At 40.4% G+C, this 18,501-nt stretch overlaps 1 protein-coding gene across 2 annotated transcripts in view; it reads right to left on the bottom strand.

The window, feature by feature from the left end:
* Positions 1-18,501, bottom strand: part of slc35f3b (solute carrier family 35 member F3b) — a 214,089-nt gene that overhangs the window by 19,686 nt on the left and 175,902 nt on the right. For both annotated transcript variants that reach the window (XM_034184806.1, XM_034184807.1), the window contains 2 exons: positions 10,406-10,748; positions 692-911 (listed from right to left, as the gene is read on the bottom strand). In XM_034184806.1, coding sequence (XP_034040697.1) covers positions 692-911; positions 10,406-10,748 — 563 coding nt within the window. The remainder of the gene's footprint in view (positions 1-691; positions 912-10,405; positions 10,749-18,501) is intronic.

The following is an 18,501-nucleotide window of genomic DNA, read 5'->3' as shown; positions in this document are numbered from 1 at the left end:
TGGGGGATACCAAGGCGTTCCCAGTCCAGTGTGGAGATATAATCTCTCCACCTAGTCCTGGGTCTTCCCTGGGTTCTCCTACCAGCTGGATGTGCCTAGAACACCTCCCTGGGGAGGTGCCCAGGGGGCATCCTTACCAGATGCCCGAACCACCTCAGCTGGCTCCTTTCAACGAGACGAAGCAGCAGCTCTACTCTGAGCTCCTCGTGAATGACTGAGCTTCTCACCCTATCTCTAAGGGAGACACCAGCCACCCACTTGAGGAAACCCATTTCGGCCGCTTGTACGCACGATCTAGTTCTTTCGGTCATGACCCAACCCTAATGACCACAGGTGAGAGTAGGAATGAAGATTGACCAGATGATTGAGAGCTTCGCCTTTTGGCTCAGTTCCCTTTTGGTCACAACAGTATAGTAAAGTAAATGCAATACTGCCCCTGCTGTGCCGATTCTCCGGCCAATCTCACACTCCATTGACACCTCACTCATGAACAAGACCCCGTGGTACTTGAACTCCTTCACTTGTAACTACTATATTCAAAGAACTTTATCTGAAAATAAAATAGACATCCTAACTCCTTTATCACACATAATGTTTGATGAAATGGAACATGTGCAGTAGTAGCATTTTTAGCCAAGGTGCACATAAATTCATGGCCACAGTTGGGTTTTGAACATATCACAGCACTCACCCTGACCCCCATAAAGCGGTCTCTTAGGACAATCCACGACAGCAGGAAGACAAAGGCCTTATTGCAACAGAACAGCGCCGATACATCTGTTGTGTTGATCTTCCTGAGAGCTTGCAGGTACAGGTAGTTGGTGAGGATCCACAGCAGGCCAAAGGGCGCCACCTTGGTGACAAACACCTTGGGTGTCAGCCCATCGTCGCCAAAAAAACGACAGCACTCCCTACACAGAAAGATAACAGCACAGCACACTGAATACATGTACTTATACTCCAGAATAAATATGAGTGGCGTGGGACTGTTGTTTGAGCAAATACCAACAAAATCTGTCATTAATTTATCCAGTGCTCTCTGTCTGTGAATCACATGTGGACGGCAACAGCGGGACTGAAATAACTAAATATTTGCAAACACAAGCAGAATTTGCCACCAGGCAAAAGAATAAAACATTTTTGAGCTGAAACTCACTTGTCTCATGATACTAAAGAATTCATGTCTTCACTGGGTGTTACACAAAAGCTGTGCGCAGGTTTGTGTTGTCTCTACTTTTCAGTCTTTTTGTGCCAAAAGCTAATATCAGGGCATTGTATAACAAAGAAACTGGAAACACATTTTTTTATACTGCTATAATCAATTTTACTCTTATTTACTCTATTTATTCTTATTTAGACTGCATGCATGCAGTAAGTGGTTCACTTGTGACAGTAAGACATGAACAATAGTTCCTTTTATTAGTGATAATAGAACTAACTGGTTAGTAGTGCACTGTGACTAGAATAGCAGGGGTGAGTTTGGTCAGTCTCCAGGTTAAATCCGTTCCTGATGGAAGTTTATTAAAAGCGCCAACACACAGTCACCTTGTTCCCGCATTAATCACCAGTAAGAGAAATGGCTCATGTGCAATAATGGTTTTGATTTACATCAATTTGGGGTCATTAAGTTCATTTAAAATTATTTAAAGTTGCATGAACAGCATAAAAGTGCCTGCGTGCACATCCCAAAATCACAAAAAACTGGGATGGCATGCAAAAACAAACAAACAACAAATAAACAACAAAAGATCACTCAGTGATTGTTACATTTACTTTGGCTTTTATTTCATTGCAAACTATATGAAGCCAAACTATTTCCTATCTCATTTGTTAATTTACATCCTGCAAATTCAAAAACTTATCTCAAAGTGAAGATCAATACAGTGAGGAAAATAAGTATTTGAACACCCTGCGATTCTGCAAGTTCTCCCACTTAGAAATCATGGAGGGGTCTGAAATTTTCATCTTAGGTGCATGTGCACTGTGAGAGACATAATCTAAAAAAAAAAAATCCGGAAATCACAATGTATGATTTTTTAATAATTTATTTGCATGTTACTGCTGCAAATAAGTATTTCAACACAAAAAGAAACAGAAATTCTGGCCCACAAAGACCTGTTAGTCTGCCTCTAAAAAGTCCACCTCCACTCCACTTATTATTCCAAATTAGAAGCACCTATTTTAGGTTGTTAGCTGCATAAATACACCTGTCCACCCCAAACAGTCAGTAAGACTCCAACTACTAACATGGCTAAGACCAAAGAGCTGTCCAAAGACACCAGAGACACAATTGTAGACCTCCACAAGGCTGGAAAGGGCTACGGGGCAATTGCCAAGCAGCTTGGTGAAAAAAGATCAACTGTTGGAGCAATTATTAGAAAATGGAAGAAGCTAAACATGACTGTCAATCTCCCTTGGACTGGGGCTCCATGTAAGATCCCACTTCGTGGTGTATCAGTGATCCTAAGAAAGGTGAGGAATCAGCCCAGAACTGCACGGGAGGAGCTGGTCAATGACCTGAAGAGAGCTGGCACCACTGTTTCCAAGGTTACTGTGGGTAATACACTAAGACGTCATGGGTTAAAATCATGCATGGCATGGAAAGTTCCCCTGCTTAAATCAGCAAATGTCCAGGCCTGTCTTAAGTTTCCCCATGACCATTTGGATGATCCAGAGATGGGAGAAAGTTATGTGGTCAGATGAGACCAAAATAGAACTTTTTGGTCTTAATTCCACTCGCAGTGTTTGGAGGAAGAAGAATGCTGAGTACCATCCCAAAAACACCGTCCCTACTGTGAAGCATGGGGGTGGAAGCATCATGCTTTGGGGGTGTTTTTCTGCACATGGGACAGGACGACTGCACTGTATTAAGGAGAGGATGACCGGGGCCATGTATTGCAAGATTTTGGGGAACAACCTCCTTCCCTCAGTTAGAGCACTGAAGATGGGTCGTGGATGGGTCTTCCAACATGACAATGACCCAAAGCACACAGCCAGGATAACCAAGGAGTGGCTCCTTAAGAAGTATATCAAGGTTCTGGAGTGGCCTAGCCAGTCTCCAGACCTAAACCCAATAAAAAAATCTTTGGAGGGAGCTCAAACTCTGTGTTTCTCAGCAACAGCCCAGTAACCTGGCTGATCTAGAGAAGATCTGTGTGGAGGAATGGGCCAAAATCCCTGCTGCAGTGTGTGCAAACCTGGTGAAAACTACAGGAAATGTTTGACCTCTGTAATTGCAAACAAAGGCTACTGTACCAAATATTAACATTGATTTTCACAGGTGTTGAAATACTTTATGCAGCTAACGACCTAGGTGCTTCTAATTTGGAATAATAAGTGGAGTGGAGGTGGACTTTTTAGAGGCATGTCTTTGAGGGCCAGAATTTCTGTTGATTGGCAGGTGCTGAAATACTTATTTGCAGCAGTAACATGCAAATAAATTATTAAAAAAAAAAAATCATACATTGTGATTTCCAGATTTTTTTTTTTTTTTTTTTTTGGGATTATGTCTCTCACAGTGGACATGCACCTGAGATGAAAATTTCAGACCCCTCCATGATTTCTAAGTGGGAGAACTTGCAAAATCGCAGGGTGTTCAAATACTTATTTTCCTCACTGTATATGCAGCATAATCTAAAACAAATAACATCTCTCACCTGTTATCAAGACAACCAAATCCCGCACCTGCAAGTGCTGCGGACATGAGGACGAGGCTGGCTGCGCTCAGTCTCATACCTATTTTCCGTCACGTCATCATGAATGTATTGTTTTGATTTCATTTAAAGCGTCAAGGTCGACGTTCGTGACGTTTTTTTTTTTGTTAGTTTTGGTTTTGTTTCTTTCCTTTTTTTGCCCTTGAGTCGCAGGATTTCAGTGATGGGAAAGGTGCAGGATCTTTCATCCACCTTTTCTTTACAATTTGTGACTTTGTTATTCTTTCTCCAGCTATCGTTGTGTGCCATGTGACTGGGCCCTAATTCTATAGCATTTTAACAGGTACCCAGTACTTTTGACAGTGATTGGATTTACTTCTTTATAGTGTAACCTTTCTGACTCTTGCGTTGTTATTTTATGGTATATCTAAGTGTGCTTTCAACACTACAGAGAGTACATTAACAGTGTTGTAATTTGAGACAGTCATTTTTGGGGGGCCTCGTATATTAGGCCTAATATTGGGGTTGAAGCCACAACCTTCAGCTTTCAAGGCAACTGCATTATTACTGCACCACTGCTTCAATTCTTGCAAAGTTAAAAACTTTAAAGTTAGAAACTCTTCCTATCCAGTGTGCTATATGATTGTTTTATTACCAAATGTGTGGTGAGAAATCAGCTTTTGTGTCAGCTCACAACAAATTAGGACAAATGATAATGATTTAAGATTCCGTGAGTTACATAATAAAGTGGTAGAATTAATACTTATTTGCTTTCTTGCAAGTGAAAAGCAGTGGTGGGGGGAGGGGGGTTGGCGCCAGCTGTAATTGGTCCGGCTTGAGGGTATACGTGATATCATCATCACAACATGGAGTGTCAGTAACCGTATGTGGCTGAGGGGCAACATAAACTGACAGGTGGACATACATTTTTTTTTAAAGCCAAGGAGGTGTGTCAGCACTGCCACCCTGAGGAAAACCTCTCCTAGATACACTGCACACTTTTAATCTACGTGTCATGTCTTCAACCATATCCCAGTGCTGCATTCACTGGATGACAAGCATACAGGCAGGATTTTCTTAAAAGGAAGAACTGAAAGTTCAACTACAATTTTGCCAGAAGTTACATCTGAGATGGAAGCCTAGTTTTGTTGTTTTGGTGAAAGACGATCTTCCTCTTTATCACTTCATCATGAAGCTGTATAAGTGGGGATACAAAATGCAAAACATTCACAATGCACAATGTCTCCAATCACAGCCAGAGAAGCCTGTAACAACTTCTGGGTTGTCTGGGTGTCTTGGTGGCTTTCCTCACTCTTCTCCTTCTTGCACAGTCACTCAGTTTTTGAGAACTGTCTACTCCATACAGACTCCCTACCATTTACCAGTATATATTCTTTTGTTATTATGTCATTTTATTTTGATTTCCTGTTTGCTGTTTCTTCACCTTTGTAAAACTATGTAAAAACCTTGTAACTGTTAGAATGGCCTAAGCAGTGGGTCACTCCTCTGAGTCTGATCTGCTTGAGGTTTCTTCCTCAATATCATCAGAAAGAGTTTTTTCCTTACCACTGTCGCCTGTGCGCTTGCTCTTGGGGTTGGTAAAGTTCGACGTTACTTGTGTGAAGCACCTTGAGGCAGCTTTGTTGTGATTTGGTGCTATATAAATTAAATAAGTTGAAATAAACTAAATTGAATTGATTTACCAGAGTGCCATACTGTTTGTATTTCTTCATAATTGATGCAAATAAAGTCCCAGACATATTCAGTGACTTTGAAATGTTCATTTATCCATCCCCTGACTTGTCTGAAGAAAACCGGCAATAAAAAAGGATTATTAACCAAGCGAAAGAGCTGTAAAGGGAAATATCAGACTGAGATGTTGACAGTACAGACCGAGCGTTAGCGAGGCCCGTGCGAAAAACACAGGTTTGATATTCCTGTACAGACTGAGCAAGCGACATTAAGAATTTGTTTATTATATGGCTATTATAAATAAACACGCAAACTTACAGTATCGCCCGAATATGCTGCTGACGGTGTTGGGCTTGTTCGCTTTCTTCACCTCCACTAGCTTACCAGATGGTCGGGTCGTTAGCTGGTAAGATTTCAATCTGTGTTTTTCCTATGTTGTTTAGCTATTTATGGAGTGTGTTGATGTCTGACTTGGTTTTTCTAATCGTGTTTTTAGCTTCCCGGTGTCACCGACCGAACAGTCTCCCCTAAAAATCTGTCCGCTTTTTGCATCTACGCATTCGTTATTAGCCACGATTCACGGATTAAAACCTTGTTTCTGCTTCAAACTGCACTCCAGTCATCATCTGTCTCAGCGACAGATATCTGAAGCTTTTGTACAACAGTCATTTCCACATAAATTCAGCATTATTTTATAATAAAAGACGGCAGAAGTGATAGAGCGCCACAGCTAAACGAGCTGCTAGCTGATGCATTCACTGCGCTTCGGCCATTTCAAAGCGTTATGGTATTTTGCAGAGTTTTTGCTTAAAACAGCCTCGTTTCTGCTTAAAACTGACTTCAGGTTTTACCTTGTCATCTGAGGGTTAATAATCCCATTAATCCATTTGATTGCTTTGGGTGAAGAGACAGTTTTAGATGAGTGGCAGAGCTCCAAAATGGCGCATGCGCAGACGCAAAAGGCGGATTGATTTTTAGGGGTGGTCCATTCGGTCAGCGACGCCAGTTTGTAACGAAAGTACGCACTGCAGACCGATTGCCATGGTAACCGGTCCAATATGGGAAAATATCCAACCAGTAATCAGCCAATCAGAGTGCGTGTAGCGTTGCAGCCAAGTAATAAAACTGATTATTTGCAGGTATTACATCAAAGCATTCAATTACTTATGCAACCAATCATCTTAGCTTTTATATTTTTAATTCATTTACATCAAGTTGTAGAGATTTGCTTTCAGTTTGTGTTTAAGGAAGATAATTTTAGAAATATATAATTTTGTATTTTTTTCTATTTGAAATGGCATAAACAAATTAAAATTTGTTCCAATACTTTTGTAGGGCACTGTTTAATGTGATAAATGCAAGAAGTGAACCCTTTTTTTTAACCACTGAAAACAGCATTTTCCCCCTACAATTTGTTCAAATAGTCTCCTGAAATTATACAGTAACATATTTATTCATATGTTTTTTAATCTCCTTATTTTACATTGACCAATTACTTGTTTTTAAATGAAGATTGCAACTTAATAATCGATTTCTTCTATAAAATACAAAAATGAATAAATAAATAAAAACTATTTTTAGTGGGTATGAGAATGTCTGGACATTTCAACCCCCCGATTAAGAAAAATAATCACTGCAAATTTATCAAAATTCTAGGGCATCTAAAACATTAGCACAGTACTGCTTGTACAACATGAGTGGACATTAAATCATATCAGCTGCTGTGTTCACAGACTCTCTGTGGATATACAAATAATTGGGGTGGTGGTGGCATGGCTTGTGGCCAGAGAATCCTGTTTGATTCCGTGGCACACAGGAACCTCACTTAGGTGCCCTTGAGCAAAGACATTAATCCCCACATTGCTCCCAGTGTGCAGTTTAGTGGCTTGCATGGCAGCATTCTTGTTCTCTTTCTCTCTGCAGTCACAGTGAGATCAGATGGAATTTTAAAAAAGTCTCTAAATGATATGTTGAGTTGAGATAATGAAACGAAGAAATGATGAAATGATATGAAACAAATTCCTTCAGAAGAGATAAAACTTCAAGGGTTCTGTGTGTTCTGTAGAGGATATCTGCACCAATATCTTTCTTAAATCTGGATTTAATCACTGATCGGAAGGATCCAGCCCTGAAGAGTTTGTGACAGCACACAAAAAGAGCTATAGATTTCAAACCATATGAAACAGACATAAATGTCCTCAAATAAAAGCTGGAAGCAATCGACCACATTACTGTGCAAGAGGGGAACATAAAACTTCAGCTCATTTTTAAACTCTCCCATCAATTCAGGCCCATTTTTTTTCCTGGGGATCAGGTGCCAACCGGGATTTAACCTAACAACATTCTGTAGCCTGTCCAGCTCGGGCCCTGAAATCATCACCTCTTCTGTTTAAAAAGTTCTTTTTTCACAGTTCACACGTTTGCCAAGTGACACGATGGCTCTAACTGAGGATTGGCAGGCGGAGGACGTTATTCCTGCCAAAGTGTCACGCCAGATACAGGGGTGCAGTGTTGTTATCAGGTCCAGCGAGCTGAGTTTGCACTAAAATATATTGCATATTACTCCAATATAAACAGAACAGTGAGTATCAAACTCAACCTTCATGCAACTATGAAGCAATTCCACATCTGACAGTTTTTGATTGTACCTGCATGTTTGAGACTCGTGACTTCCAGCCATGGAATTGTCCTGCAGGTACTGTATAATGGAAGCATCTTGATCCAGGGGAATTGCAAATTCAGGCACTCCTGATTCTTCACTCACCTTCTCAGGTGCTGCAATCACGGTATTTCTTAATTCTGCAAATTTATCATCCGTAAAGTCAATGTCAATAAACCTTTCCTTGCTGAAAAAGGCACCTAAGATGCTGGGTTCCATGCCCTTAGCCAACACCCAGTCCATGTAAGCATTGAACAGTGTAGAACCAGATGACCACCGAGTTTATCCAAGTGGACTGTAATATAGTTTCCCTATCTCATGTAGGACCATACACTTCCTATGGAGATAAAATAAAAACTGCTGTCAGTCTGTGTAGTTGTAATCTGTCACATAAATCTTATGTGAGCACAGTAAGAGAAAGTGATTAGCGGATAGTGTGAAGAGCAGCCGCCTGTCAGGTTGTAGCAGCGCAAACGCTCGTCACTGTTACCAGAGTCAGGCCTCACCCTCCGCTGTTGAGACAGTCCCACTATTACAAACGACAAGCTTCTATCTTTATTTTCCACATTTTGCTAAAGGTCATCACTCGAATAAAGTCGAAGGATGCTACTTTTTATAATATGATGAGTGAAATGTGGAGTGGAGCTCAGATGGATGAGAGCAACAACATCACAAAGAACCAGGAGAAAGTCCCTGATTTCCCTCATCAATCACTTCATCCAGCCTAAGACCTCCTTTGTTTTTTGTAAAGTAACACAGCAGGAAGCACAGATAACACTTCTGCCACAAGACAATGATTAATAGACTGTTTTAGCTGTAAAAGCACTGACACTATTATTATTAGTGTGTTGCACTGGAAAACAGGTGATACAACAGGAAACAGATATTCCAATCATGCAGCAACAAATCATCACCATCATCCCAGCTCGGATCCACCAAACTCTGTCCCTCCAGTCAGCCCGACCAGCCATCACATCTCCTCGGGAAGGAAGGCCATGTTGTCATGTAGTTGGTCAAGAAAAGTGCATGTGGGACAACCCACAGATGGGAACCATGTTCTCTGGATTGTTCTTTTTTGCTGTGCCATCAACAACCAGCAAACTACAGCCTCCTCTCCCAGATGGTGATGGATAACGGTGGTATATTGCTATAGAGCTCCTCATTTGCGAGGCAATCCTGACATTTGACATTTAGAGTCGCTGTCATCATGCGCGTTAAAACACCATCAAGTACAGACTGCAGCTTTGCAGTCAGCACCTAAGTGGTTAATCCATAGACCAGGATTGACTCAAGGGTGGATGAGAATAGCTGCTTTTCAGGTCTGAAGAGAGGTTGGATTTCCAGACCTTGCTAAGGCTGTTCAGGGCTCTCCAAGCCTTACATACATCAGACTTTAAAATAACACAAAACGTTGTACACACGTGGCATAGCAACCTGGCACTATTTAAAAAGTATGCATTTTGTGAAAGAACTGATCTCTCTCTATGTGTCGCCGCTCGCCCAGTGACTGCTGAGATAGGCTCCCGCCCTCCTGCAACCCTCATCGGGAATATGCGGGTATAGAAAATGTCTGGATGGAAATGGCACCGACAAGTGAGAACTCAAACCAACATTAATCACAGAACACTGTCCAATGCATGCTGGAAACTGATGCTTCCTGAGATGCTATAGTAAAAGAGCCCCCCCCCACACACACACAAATTGTAGGTTTTATAGAAAAAAAACTGACAGATGTGGCTCCTGGCCTCCACAACCCACTAGATGGCGCTCTGAAGCCTACCTGTGGGCCCCACTGGTTGAGAATAGCTGGTCTATTCAATTCTAAACAGACATGATTTTTTTTCAGAATTCCTCATATACTCTGTGAAAAAACACTTAAATAAATAAATAAATAAATAAATAATAACATGGCGGTATGATATATAATTCATTATATTTTCAGAGTATTCCCTATTGTGTGCCAGCACAGTGGTGCCAGCAGTCCCTCAAGTGAAGAGCCCAGGTTCAAAACTGCCTGAGGCCTCCACATAATACATCACTAAAGCTGTGGTAGGAAAACATGTGGATCCCAATGCCAAACCTCCTGTGGTGGCCCTGAACAAAATACTAAACACTAAAAACAAGATAACAACACTGAATCTGAGGGAACTTATCTTGTTGCATGAGCAGATCGTTTCACGTGACAAGATGTCTTGAATTAAGATTGTTAGATAATACATTTGAGCTACATTGGAAAAATTATTTTTCACTTACATAACTTAAGGTGCAAAATTTAGAATTGAGCTTGACAAGCTGTTGTTTTTGTGCTTTTGCCGGTACATTGGTGAATTATCCACATCGCCAGAGTGAAGCACAGATGGAGGTGATTTCATTCAGCTGTGTCCTTCTTGAGTCATCTTACCGAAATCTCTGACGAGGCGTCTGCCGCTCTGCATTCTTGCACATGTGTCCGATATAGTACAGGGGGAAGAAGAGGCTGTTCCAGCTGGTGGCGAACCAGGTGAGGGTGAAGGGGGCATCAAACTGCTTAAAAGTCAGCTTGGCCAGCTGGGTGGAGCCCGCCCAGGACGAGCACACGCACATCACCATGGCGACTCCCCACAGGGCCTTCTGCACCTGGACGGTTGTTACTCTGATGCAACAGTGCAGCTTCCGTCTGCTGGATCCAGACTCTGTTCCCGCCGCACCCCCGGCCGACTGTGCGTCTGCGATCCCCACTGCACTGTCCCTGCTGCGGTCTTCTCCTAGACGGACACACAGACGTGTTAAATTCACACTGCGAGTGTGAGGTTTCCAGCCGTCTGTCATACTGGGATGCTCTGATGACAGCATTTTGTGAGTATTCCAGTTTGATTTCAGTTACACATTATGTTGGACAAATTAAGCTCAGTGCCAGAGTGATGGTGAACATGTTTGTGCCACCTCACGTCAAATGTTTAGAAAAGAATTGAGGCATCTTTCTGTTCAAATTTCTGTGATATTTCCACAATATCACATGAATTAAATAAAAATAAATAAATAAAGACAGTACAATGGCCTCCATAAGTATGTGTCCCATTTAACGCAAAATGAAACATCACTTTTACAGAAAGTTTTGTTTTCAAGTCAGGGAGATGGATGCAGGAACATTTCCAAGTCCTTGAATATGTCTTGGACTCTCACTGACATCAATCATGAAGAAAAACAAACATTATGGTACCACATGGAACATCTGCCTGGTAACGTGTTTGTATTGTAACTGGATAATGGACATATTTATTTAAAGCTACAGTGTGTAGGATTTAGTGGTGTTTATTAGAAGAAATAGAATATAACATTCATAGCCATTCTACTCTTAGTGTGTAATTACCTGCAACAATAAGCCGATGTGTTTCCGTAAGTTTAGAATGTCATATCGATATGTGAGCAGGCCCCCTCATGGAGGCTGCCATGTTGCACCGTAGCCCAAAAGGGACATACATACTTCATCCTTTGCATACTGCAGTGCAGCTGGAACACTAAAGAAAAAGGAAGAGGAATCAGTGGTTGCTCCCTAACACACTGTGGTTGCTAGTGAAGGCTAACAAGTTTGTGAAGCTTCAGTTGTGTGAAACAGAGGATGATACATATTGTTTATCATAAGAGAAGGAAATGGAGCATTAATTCCCATCACCAAAAACCAAAAACATGAAGAGAACCAAAATCATGACTGGTGATGGCATAATGTAATCTTCAACCTCAACACTAGATGGCACTAAATCCTACACAGTGTACCTTTAATGAAATTATAATATTAGCTTTTTGTTGAAATAGCAAAGGTTGGACATTTTTGGCCCTAAAGATGAAGGAAGAACTTCAAACACTACATTTTTTAATCCAAATGCACAGGTGCATAAAAACTTTGAGTGTGCAAGAAAAATTGCTGCCTTTCTGTCTGGCAAAATCTTCTGCATCCTAAAACTCAAGAACAGTAAAATTCTCAAAATTGAATTTTTTATACATCAATACTGGGAGGTCAAAGCTCTACCTGTCAAAAAATCATTAATTTCTGACATTTATAAATGCCTTTGTTTAATGAAGATTTGGTTGCAAGTAGGAAATGTACCAGAAGCCCTGAAGTGCTCACGTTTGCCCGCCAGATGGCGACGAAAGCTGTTCAAATGTGCGGCAAGGTCTCGACTGTTTATTCATTTGAGAACTTTTGGTGAAAATAAGATGGGCTGACAGCCAAAAATCAATTTACAGGTTGAAATGAAAATGTGAAAATATCTATTGCATAAACAATACGGGAGGGTTTTTTTTCCCTCGAGCTAGTCAAGTGACTTGAGGTCACTTGTGACTTTCCGTCATTTCTATATATAAAAATATCCCCTTACACATTTTAATTGGACTTGAAGGTAATCAATCAGACATCTGAGTTAAGTCTGTGGTAATTGAGTGTGACAGGCTGCAGGCAAACAGAGGACAGACGAGGGCAGATCTGATATCAGTTCCAAAGTGTCCTTTCCTCCACCTCATCACTTACAGTGATGTGTTTGTGACAGCGCGCACAGGCGCTTAACTCTCTGTTGTTTCTGTCAAAATATGATGAACTCTGTACGGCTTCAGTAACATATGAGTTCTGGTGTTGATGCACAATTTTCTACACCGCCCACTCTCATAGCTCCAAAAAACACCTCACCTACAAGGTCATTTTCTTCCTCTGTGTCACAACACCTCACCGTCTCCTGTCTCCGAGGAAGGAATTCATTTTTCCCTGTGAAATCTGCTAAAGTATAAAAGTTAAGCAGCCAAAACACAAGATGTAAGAAATGTATTCCACTTGCTCCGATCAGCACCTCCTTTACTCTGTGGATAAAAGCTTCATCACTTAGTGCTTCAAACAAGTTTCACGACTTCCTTTATCACTGCAATTCTGGCTATTGATGATAGATTAACATAATAGGCTTGGCTGAGATGAACACAATCAAACAACCCCAGCAATTTCCCAGTACATTACAACAACCCAGCAACCTCATGCCGGCTCTGTTTCATCACTGTTGTACATCATGCACAACATTCTTCTGCCTTCCAAAAAATTTACATGCTCCAGAATGGTGTGTCCGAGGGTAATGATGTGCTGCAGGGCGCTGATTCTACAGCATGCTGCTGACCGACTTGAAAAAGGCCAGTATGAGACCAGAATCATTTAACTTCAGCTGGAGATCAGCTGCAAAAATGTGCTGTTCATTGTTACTGTGGTAGGCCATGACCCTGTGAGTCTATGGATGTGTCCCAATTCATGGGCCACATCCTTCAAAAGCCACATTCATCAACCATGTACGTCATAGTGGTGCCATCAGGCTGTCTTATTTCGAAGACTCCTTCGAATGAAAGCAATGGATGCAACTTTCTTGTTCCCAAACACGAAGGATACAACAGGTATATTGTTCACGGCCCAAACAACCCGAAGAGTCATTGCACAATTTTTTTTCCCAAGACAAAATCGTTGGTAAATTTAGAAAAGTCAAACAACAAACAAAAAGAAAGGAAAAAAAAGGACAATTTTGTGTTCCAGATGTGCAATTATAAACATATTCATAAGTAAAGCATAAATATGTATTGAAAAAAGATTACAGCAATGAGCAGCACTGTCTTAAGCTCAGCGTGGCTAAAGTCCCTGACAACGATCACCACTCCCCCTGGATGGGCATCTAACTGGCTGTTCACGTAGCTGTGCAGCTCCCCTAGGGCTAGCTTTGCGTTAGCGTGTGGGTAGAATGTAAATAGCTGTGATAAGGATGGCAGAAAAGTCCCGCGGCATGTAAAATGGCCTGTATTTCACTGCATTAAAAAAAACCTTACAAATTTACAGATACAGAGAAGTGCTTTGCAATGACGTCTCACATTCATCCATTCACTCATGCACCAGTGTGAGGATGCTGCTATGCAAAATGTTCAGTTGTAGCACATTAAGGTTTAAGAACCTTGCTGCAACTAATCAAGAACATCTCTAACCTCCAAACCACCATCTCCCCCTGTCTGGAAGATACGTATCAGGGAAGACGGAGAAATGGGGGGGGGGGGTGTAAAAAATAATTTGATGAAGAACAAAGTAAATGTTTCTTGGGGTGCACTGCTAGTTTTGCCACACATTACCTTTTTTTGGAGTCCCTGCTTTTTACTGCCAAATTATTCCTAGCACACCAAACCATTTCCCTTCTGCATTACATCACCACAAATCAAAAAACTGTGATTTTGAACCTTATGTGCCTACTGGCATGATGAGTGATGATGATGATGATGATAAGGGTGCACCAAGCCAATATTTCTTATCGTATCAATCCAATATTGGTCAAAACTACTGGACCAGATATTGGGCGTAGGGGGTGGCGGGGAGTAAAATCTAATTCAGGGCTTCCATTCCACAACTGGGTCATGTTGTTAACTGTGTATATTTTGTATATTCTGAGCTGATGTTTCATTAGATGGTTACATTAGCAAAGTACATTGAGACAAGTATAGTTATTAAAAGATTAATTGTTTTAAGACAGGAAATTAAAGTATCAGATTGACATAGGCAGAAACTGAAGTTTCCAGTATATCAGACATGAACAAGTGGTACTGGGCTATTCCAAGATGCGGATGATGATTTTGTACATTGTGTGAAGTTTAGAGCAATGGAACAAGCTTACTGGTGTGTTACCAAAATATAGCAAGGAGTCATTTCATCTGGGTCAAAAGTCATAACTGATGTTTCTGGTTTCTATTTTGGATCAAATCATTAAGCAGTGACGAGTGATCTCATAATGTGAGGATTTCACTTTTTTCCTGTTTGTATTGTGAGTCTTAGGCTGGGTGTGGCTAACCTGCTTGCCACTCGCACCTGCAATCAATTATTTAGTCCTGTGCACCTTAAAAGATGGCTCAATTATCCACTCGTTGCTAGTTCATTGACTCACCTCCAGTGCTGGTGTCGCCGACCGAACGATCTCCCCCTAAAAATCAGTCCGCCCTGTTTTCACTGTGTGCGTCATTTCTGAATGTCACCAGCAATTTACCGATTATCGCCTCGTTTCTGCTTAAAACTGCACTCCAGTCATCATCTATCTCAGCAACAGATATCTGAAGCTTTTGTACAACAGTCATTTCCACATAAAGTCTGCATTATTTCATAATAAAAGACAGGGGAAAGGATCACAGTAGTGCGTCTGCGTCTGATGTGCTGTTGTAAGGCAATCAGAGAATCACTACAGACGTACAGAGCGTCAGTAGTGATTCTCTGATTATTGCCTCGTTTCTACTTAAAACAGCCTTGTTTCTGCTTAAAACCAACTGTAGAATGATTGAAAAAGGTTTTAATTTGTCATCTGGAGTTTACATTTGTTTTTTTTGTTTGTTTGTTTTTTGGAAAAAATAAATCACTTTATCATTTTTTTTAACTTATTGATTTATTTTTTAGTAAAGCTCAGCATCTGTGTCCGCATTTAGGGATTCAATGTATTCATCTGTGTAACACATCAAAAGTCAAAACAGTGATTACTGAACATTTTCAGGAAAAAAAAAATTAAACTGGATCAAACTGAAACTTGAGGTCTCAGTGTAATTTAAGACCAAAATCTGCTCTCTAACTACATTGGTTACTGAGATCAGAGTTCTGTTGGTTTTCTCCAATACTGTACAGTCACACTTCAGACAAAACAATCCATTTGAGCCTATAAAAACTTGTATTGTGTGAATGATTTCACACCAAAATGATGACAGCATACACTGTCCACACTTTACACATGCACTGAAAATTGGCTCTTTGGATGAACTCAGTTCAATTATGTGCAGGATTTCCATCTATTAATTATATGTAGTCCCAACTCAAATAAAACACATCCATGCAAGATAAATTAATTTAGTTTAGATGGAATCCAATTCGAGGAGTCAGTTTTTTGAGTGTATCCCACAAACAACTGACTCATTGGATGAACTCAGTTCAATTATGTGCAGGATTTCCATCTATTAAATATATGTAGTCCCAACTCAAATAAAACACATCCATGCAAGATAAATTAATTTAGTTTAGATGGAATCCAATTCGAGGAGTCAGTTTTTTGAGTGTATCCCACAAACAACTTACTCATTGGATGAACTCAATTCAATTATAGGCAGGATTTACGTATAATAAATATAAATAGTGCCAACTAAATTAAATTAAGTTATCTTGTATGGATGTGTTTTATTTGCGTTGGGGCTACATATATATTTATTAGATGGAAATCCTGCACACAAATGAATTGAGTTCATCCAGTGGATCAGTTTTTTGAGTGTGGATGGATAATCAGGTGGATGGTGCACTTGAGCAGATTATTTCAGCCTTAATAATGGTCGTCTTTCTGTGTAAAGTCCAGTCTCATATACTACAGTCCCGAAAAGAGAACATTCATCATGTTCGACTCCTCTCCTCTGACCATGCCAGGTGGATTCATAATATCACAGATTAACCTCCCTGATGGCCATCTCCGCCACACTTCCTCTGACTCTCTCCTTGAATACATTATAAAGGCTTAAAATGTGTTTCGTTACTTAAAAAAAAAAAACAAAAAAAAAACAAGAACAGAAAATGTGATGCAATTAAGATGTAATTATGCTGCCTTGTTGGGGCCTTGTTCTGCTCATTCTCTGTAAGATCACGAAACAATGAATCACCAACCCCCCCATTTCAAAACAACAACAACAAAAAAGAAGGTGACACACAAAGATGTTTATCAAAGACTTCGGCACAAGGATGAGAATTAAGTTTCTCTATTCTGAGTGCCAGCTGCCTTTGTCTCATTCTGAAGGTCATCGCTTGTTTACGCTGCACAGTTTTGTCCTTCCTGGGCTGCTGTCCCACATCCCGTGGCCCTGGCTGCTGCTCCGGACTGCAGCACAGTTTAATCTTCCAAATGCAGCTATGGGCCAAACTAACCAGCCACCCCCACCGCACCACCACCCCCACAGCGGCACCGGAGCCCAGCAGCACACGTCCAGTTCTGGCACACGCCGACACACTCAGCGCAGAGTCATAAAAGCATTCAGATATTCCTAATTATGATATTAGCTGCACTGTGATTAAAGTGCTGAAATATGAATTCTATTACATGTAATCTGCCTTTTCCAAAATGAAACGGAGACGTGTGAAATATTAACCGTTATGATTACAAGTTTGTCTATTCACTGGCTGCTCATTAACTTCTTTTACACTGACTTTGACAGTGATTAATGATCGAGCATCAACTTCAGCTGTCGTGCAGCAACACTGAAGTCGTGAGTGTGTCGATTCTGCAGGGCATCTGAGTCCAACACTAAGGCTCCTCTACTAACCACATCTGAAGTCATGATTATCACTTAAACTAATCAATGATTAAAATAAAAGTGCTGAACCTTTTCAGTCTCATAATCACACCATCAAATCTTTAGTCTTATTCACTTTTTTATATAATTTAGTGCATTTTTAAATTGTACTATGTCAGCATGATAACAATTGAATATTTGTAGTTATATAACAGCTGAGTGGATACTTTACATTTGATTGATGGTTTTTATACCACGTGACATGGATTATTCGTATACCGTTTGCTGTTGTGTTTCACTGACCGTGCAATAGTTCTTTTTTAGCATGCAATTTTGGTGCTATGTGAAATGTGCTATTGCATGCCCCGACCACCGCATGTGCTCACACTACCAGGGGTGGTGTTTAGCTAAACATAGGGGAGTTTGTTTTGCTGACGGATGATGATTTGAAGAAGCTAATTGATGCTGCTAATTCTCCTAATAATAAAACAAAGAATGAATGTTTTTTTCATTCTTTCAATAGAATGAATATTTAATTTGGTGAAAGATGTAATGTTCTATTCAATGAGGCATTCCATTCACCTCATGAAATATTCATACTATTGAACTCATAAACATTCATTCTTTGTATAATACTATACTGTCAATAATTAGACACTGAAATACAGTTGTGAGAGTTGAATGAAAATAATGAGGTCAAAGTGAAAACCTTCATTCTTAATTTATATCCAAATCACTCACCTAATATGGTGCTAATTTATGTTTAGGCGTCTGCCTAAAAGCAAACTCTATACCAGCTGAAGACGTGCCACCAGACTGGCTGAGGAACAGATAGACCAGAGAAGTTGCTGAGTCTGGGCAACAGGGAATTGATGATCACAACAAATAACAAAGAGGAGGATTCAGAGAGGCAATGAAATTGAACCAGTGCAACTGAGAGTAAAAAAAAAAAAACACAGCTGGAGCTCATGTTTGGTGATATCTTTTCATAGAGTAAAGAAGTAATGAATTATAGTTTTTAAAGCAGTTAATGTGTAATACATTGATTTTTTTTTTTTTTTTGAGTAACAACTCCAACTCTGCTGTCCTATGTGTTAGATTATCTCTGTGCTTTTACTCTGACATTGCTTCTCTGTTCTCTTCATGTAACTTCCTGTTACTGGATTCGACTTTCGTGTGTCTCTCGACATCCAATTCAATTTATTTTATTTGTAT

Source organism: Thalassophryne amazonica, chromosome 13 (genome assembly GCF_902500255.1).
Source record: "Thalassophryne amazonica chromosome 13, fThaAma1.1, whole genome shotgun sequence".
NCBI classification, from domain to species: Eukaryota; Metazoa; Chordata; class Actinopteri; order Batrachoidiformes; family Batrachoididae; genus Thalassophryne; species Thalassophryne amazonica.
The sequence above is the reverse complement of the archived record's forward strand: the minus strand, read 5'-3'. Positions and strand labels throughout refer to the sequence as shown.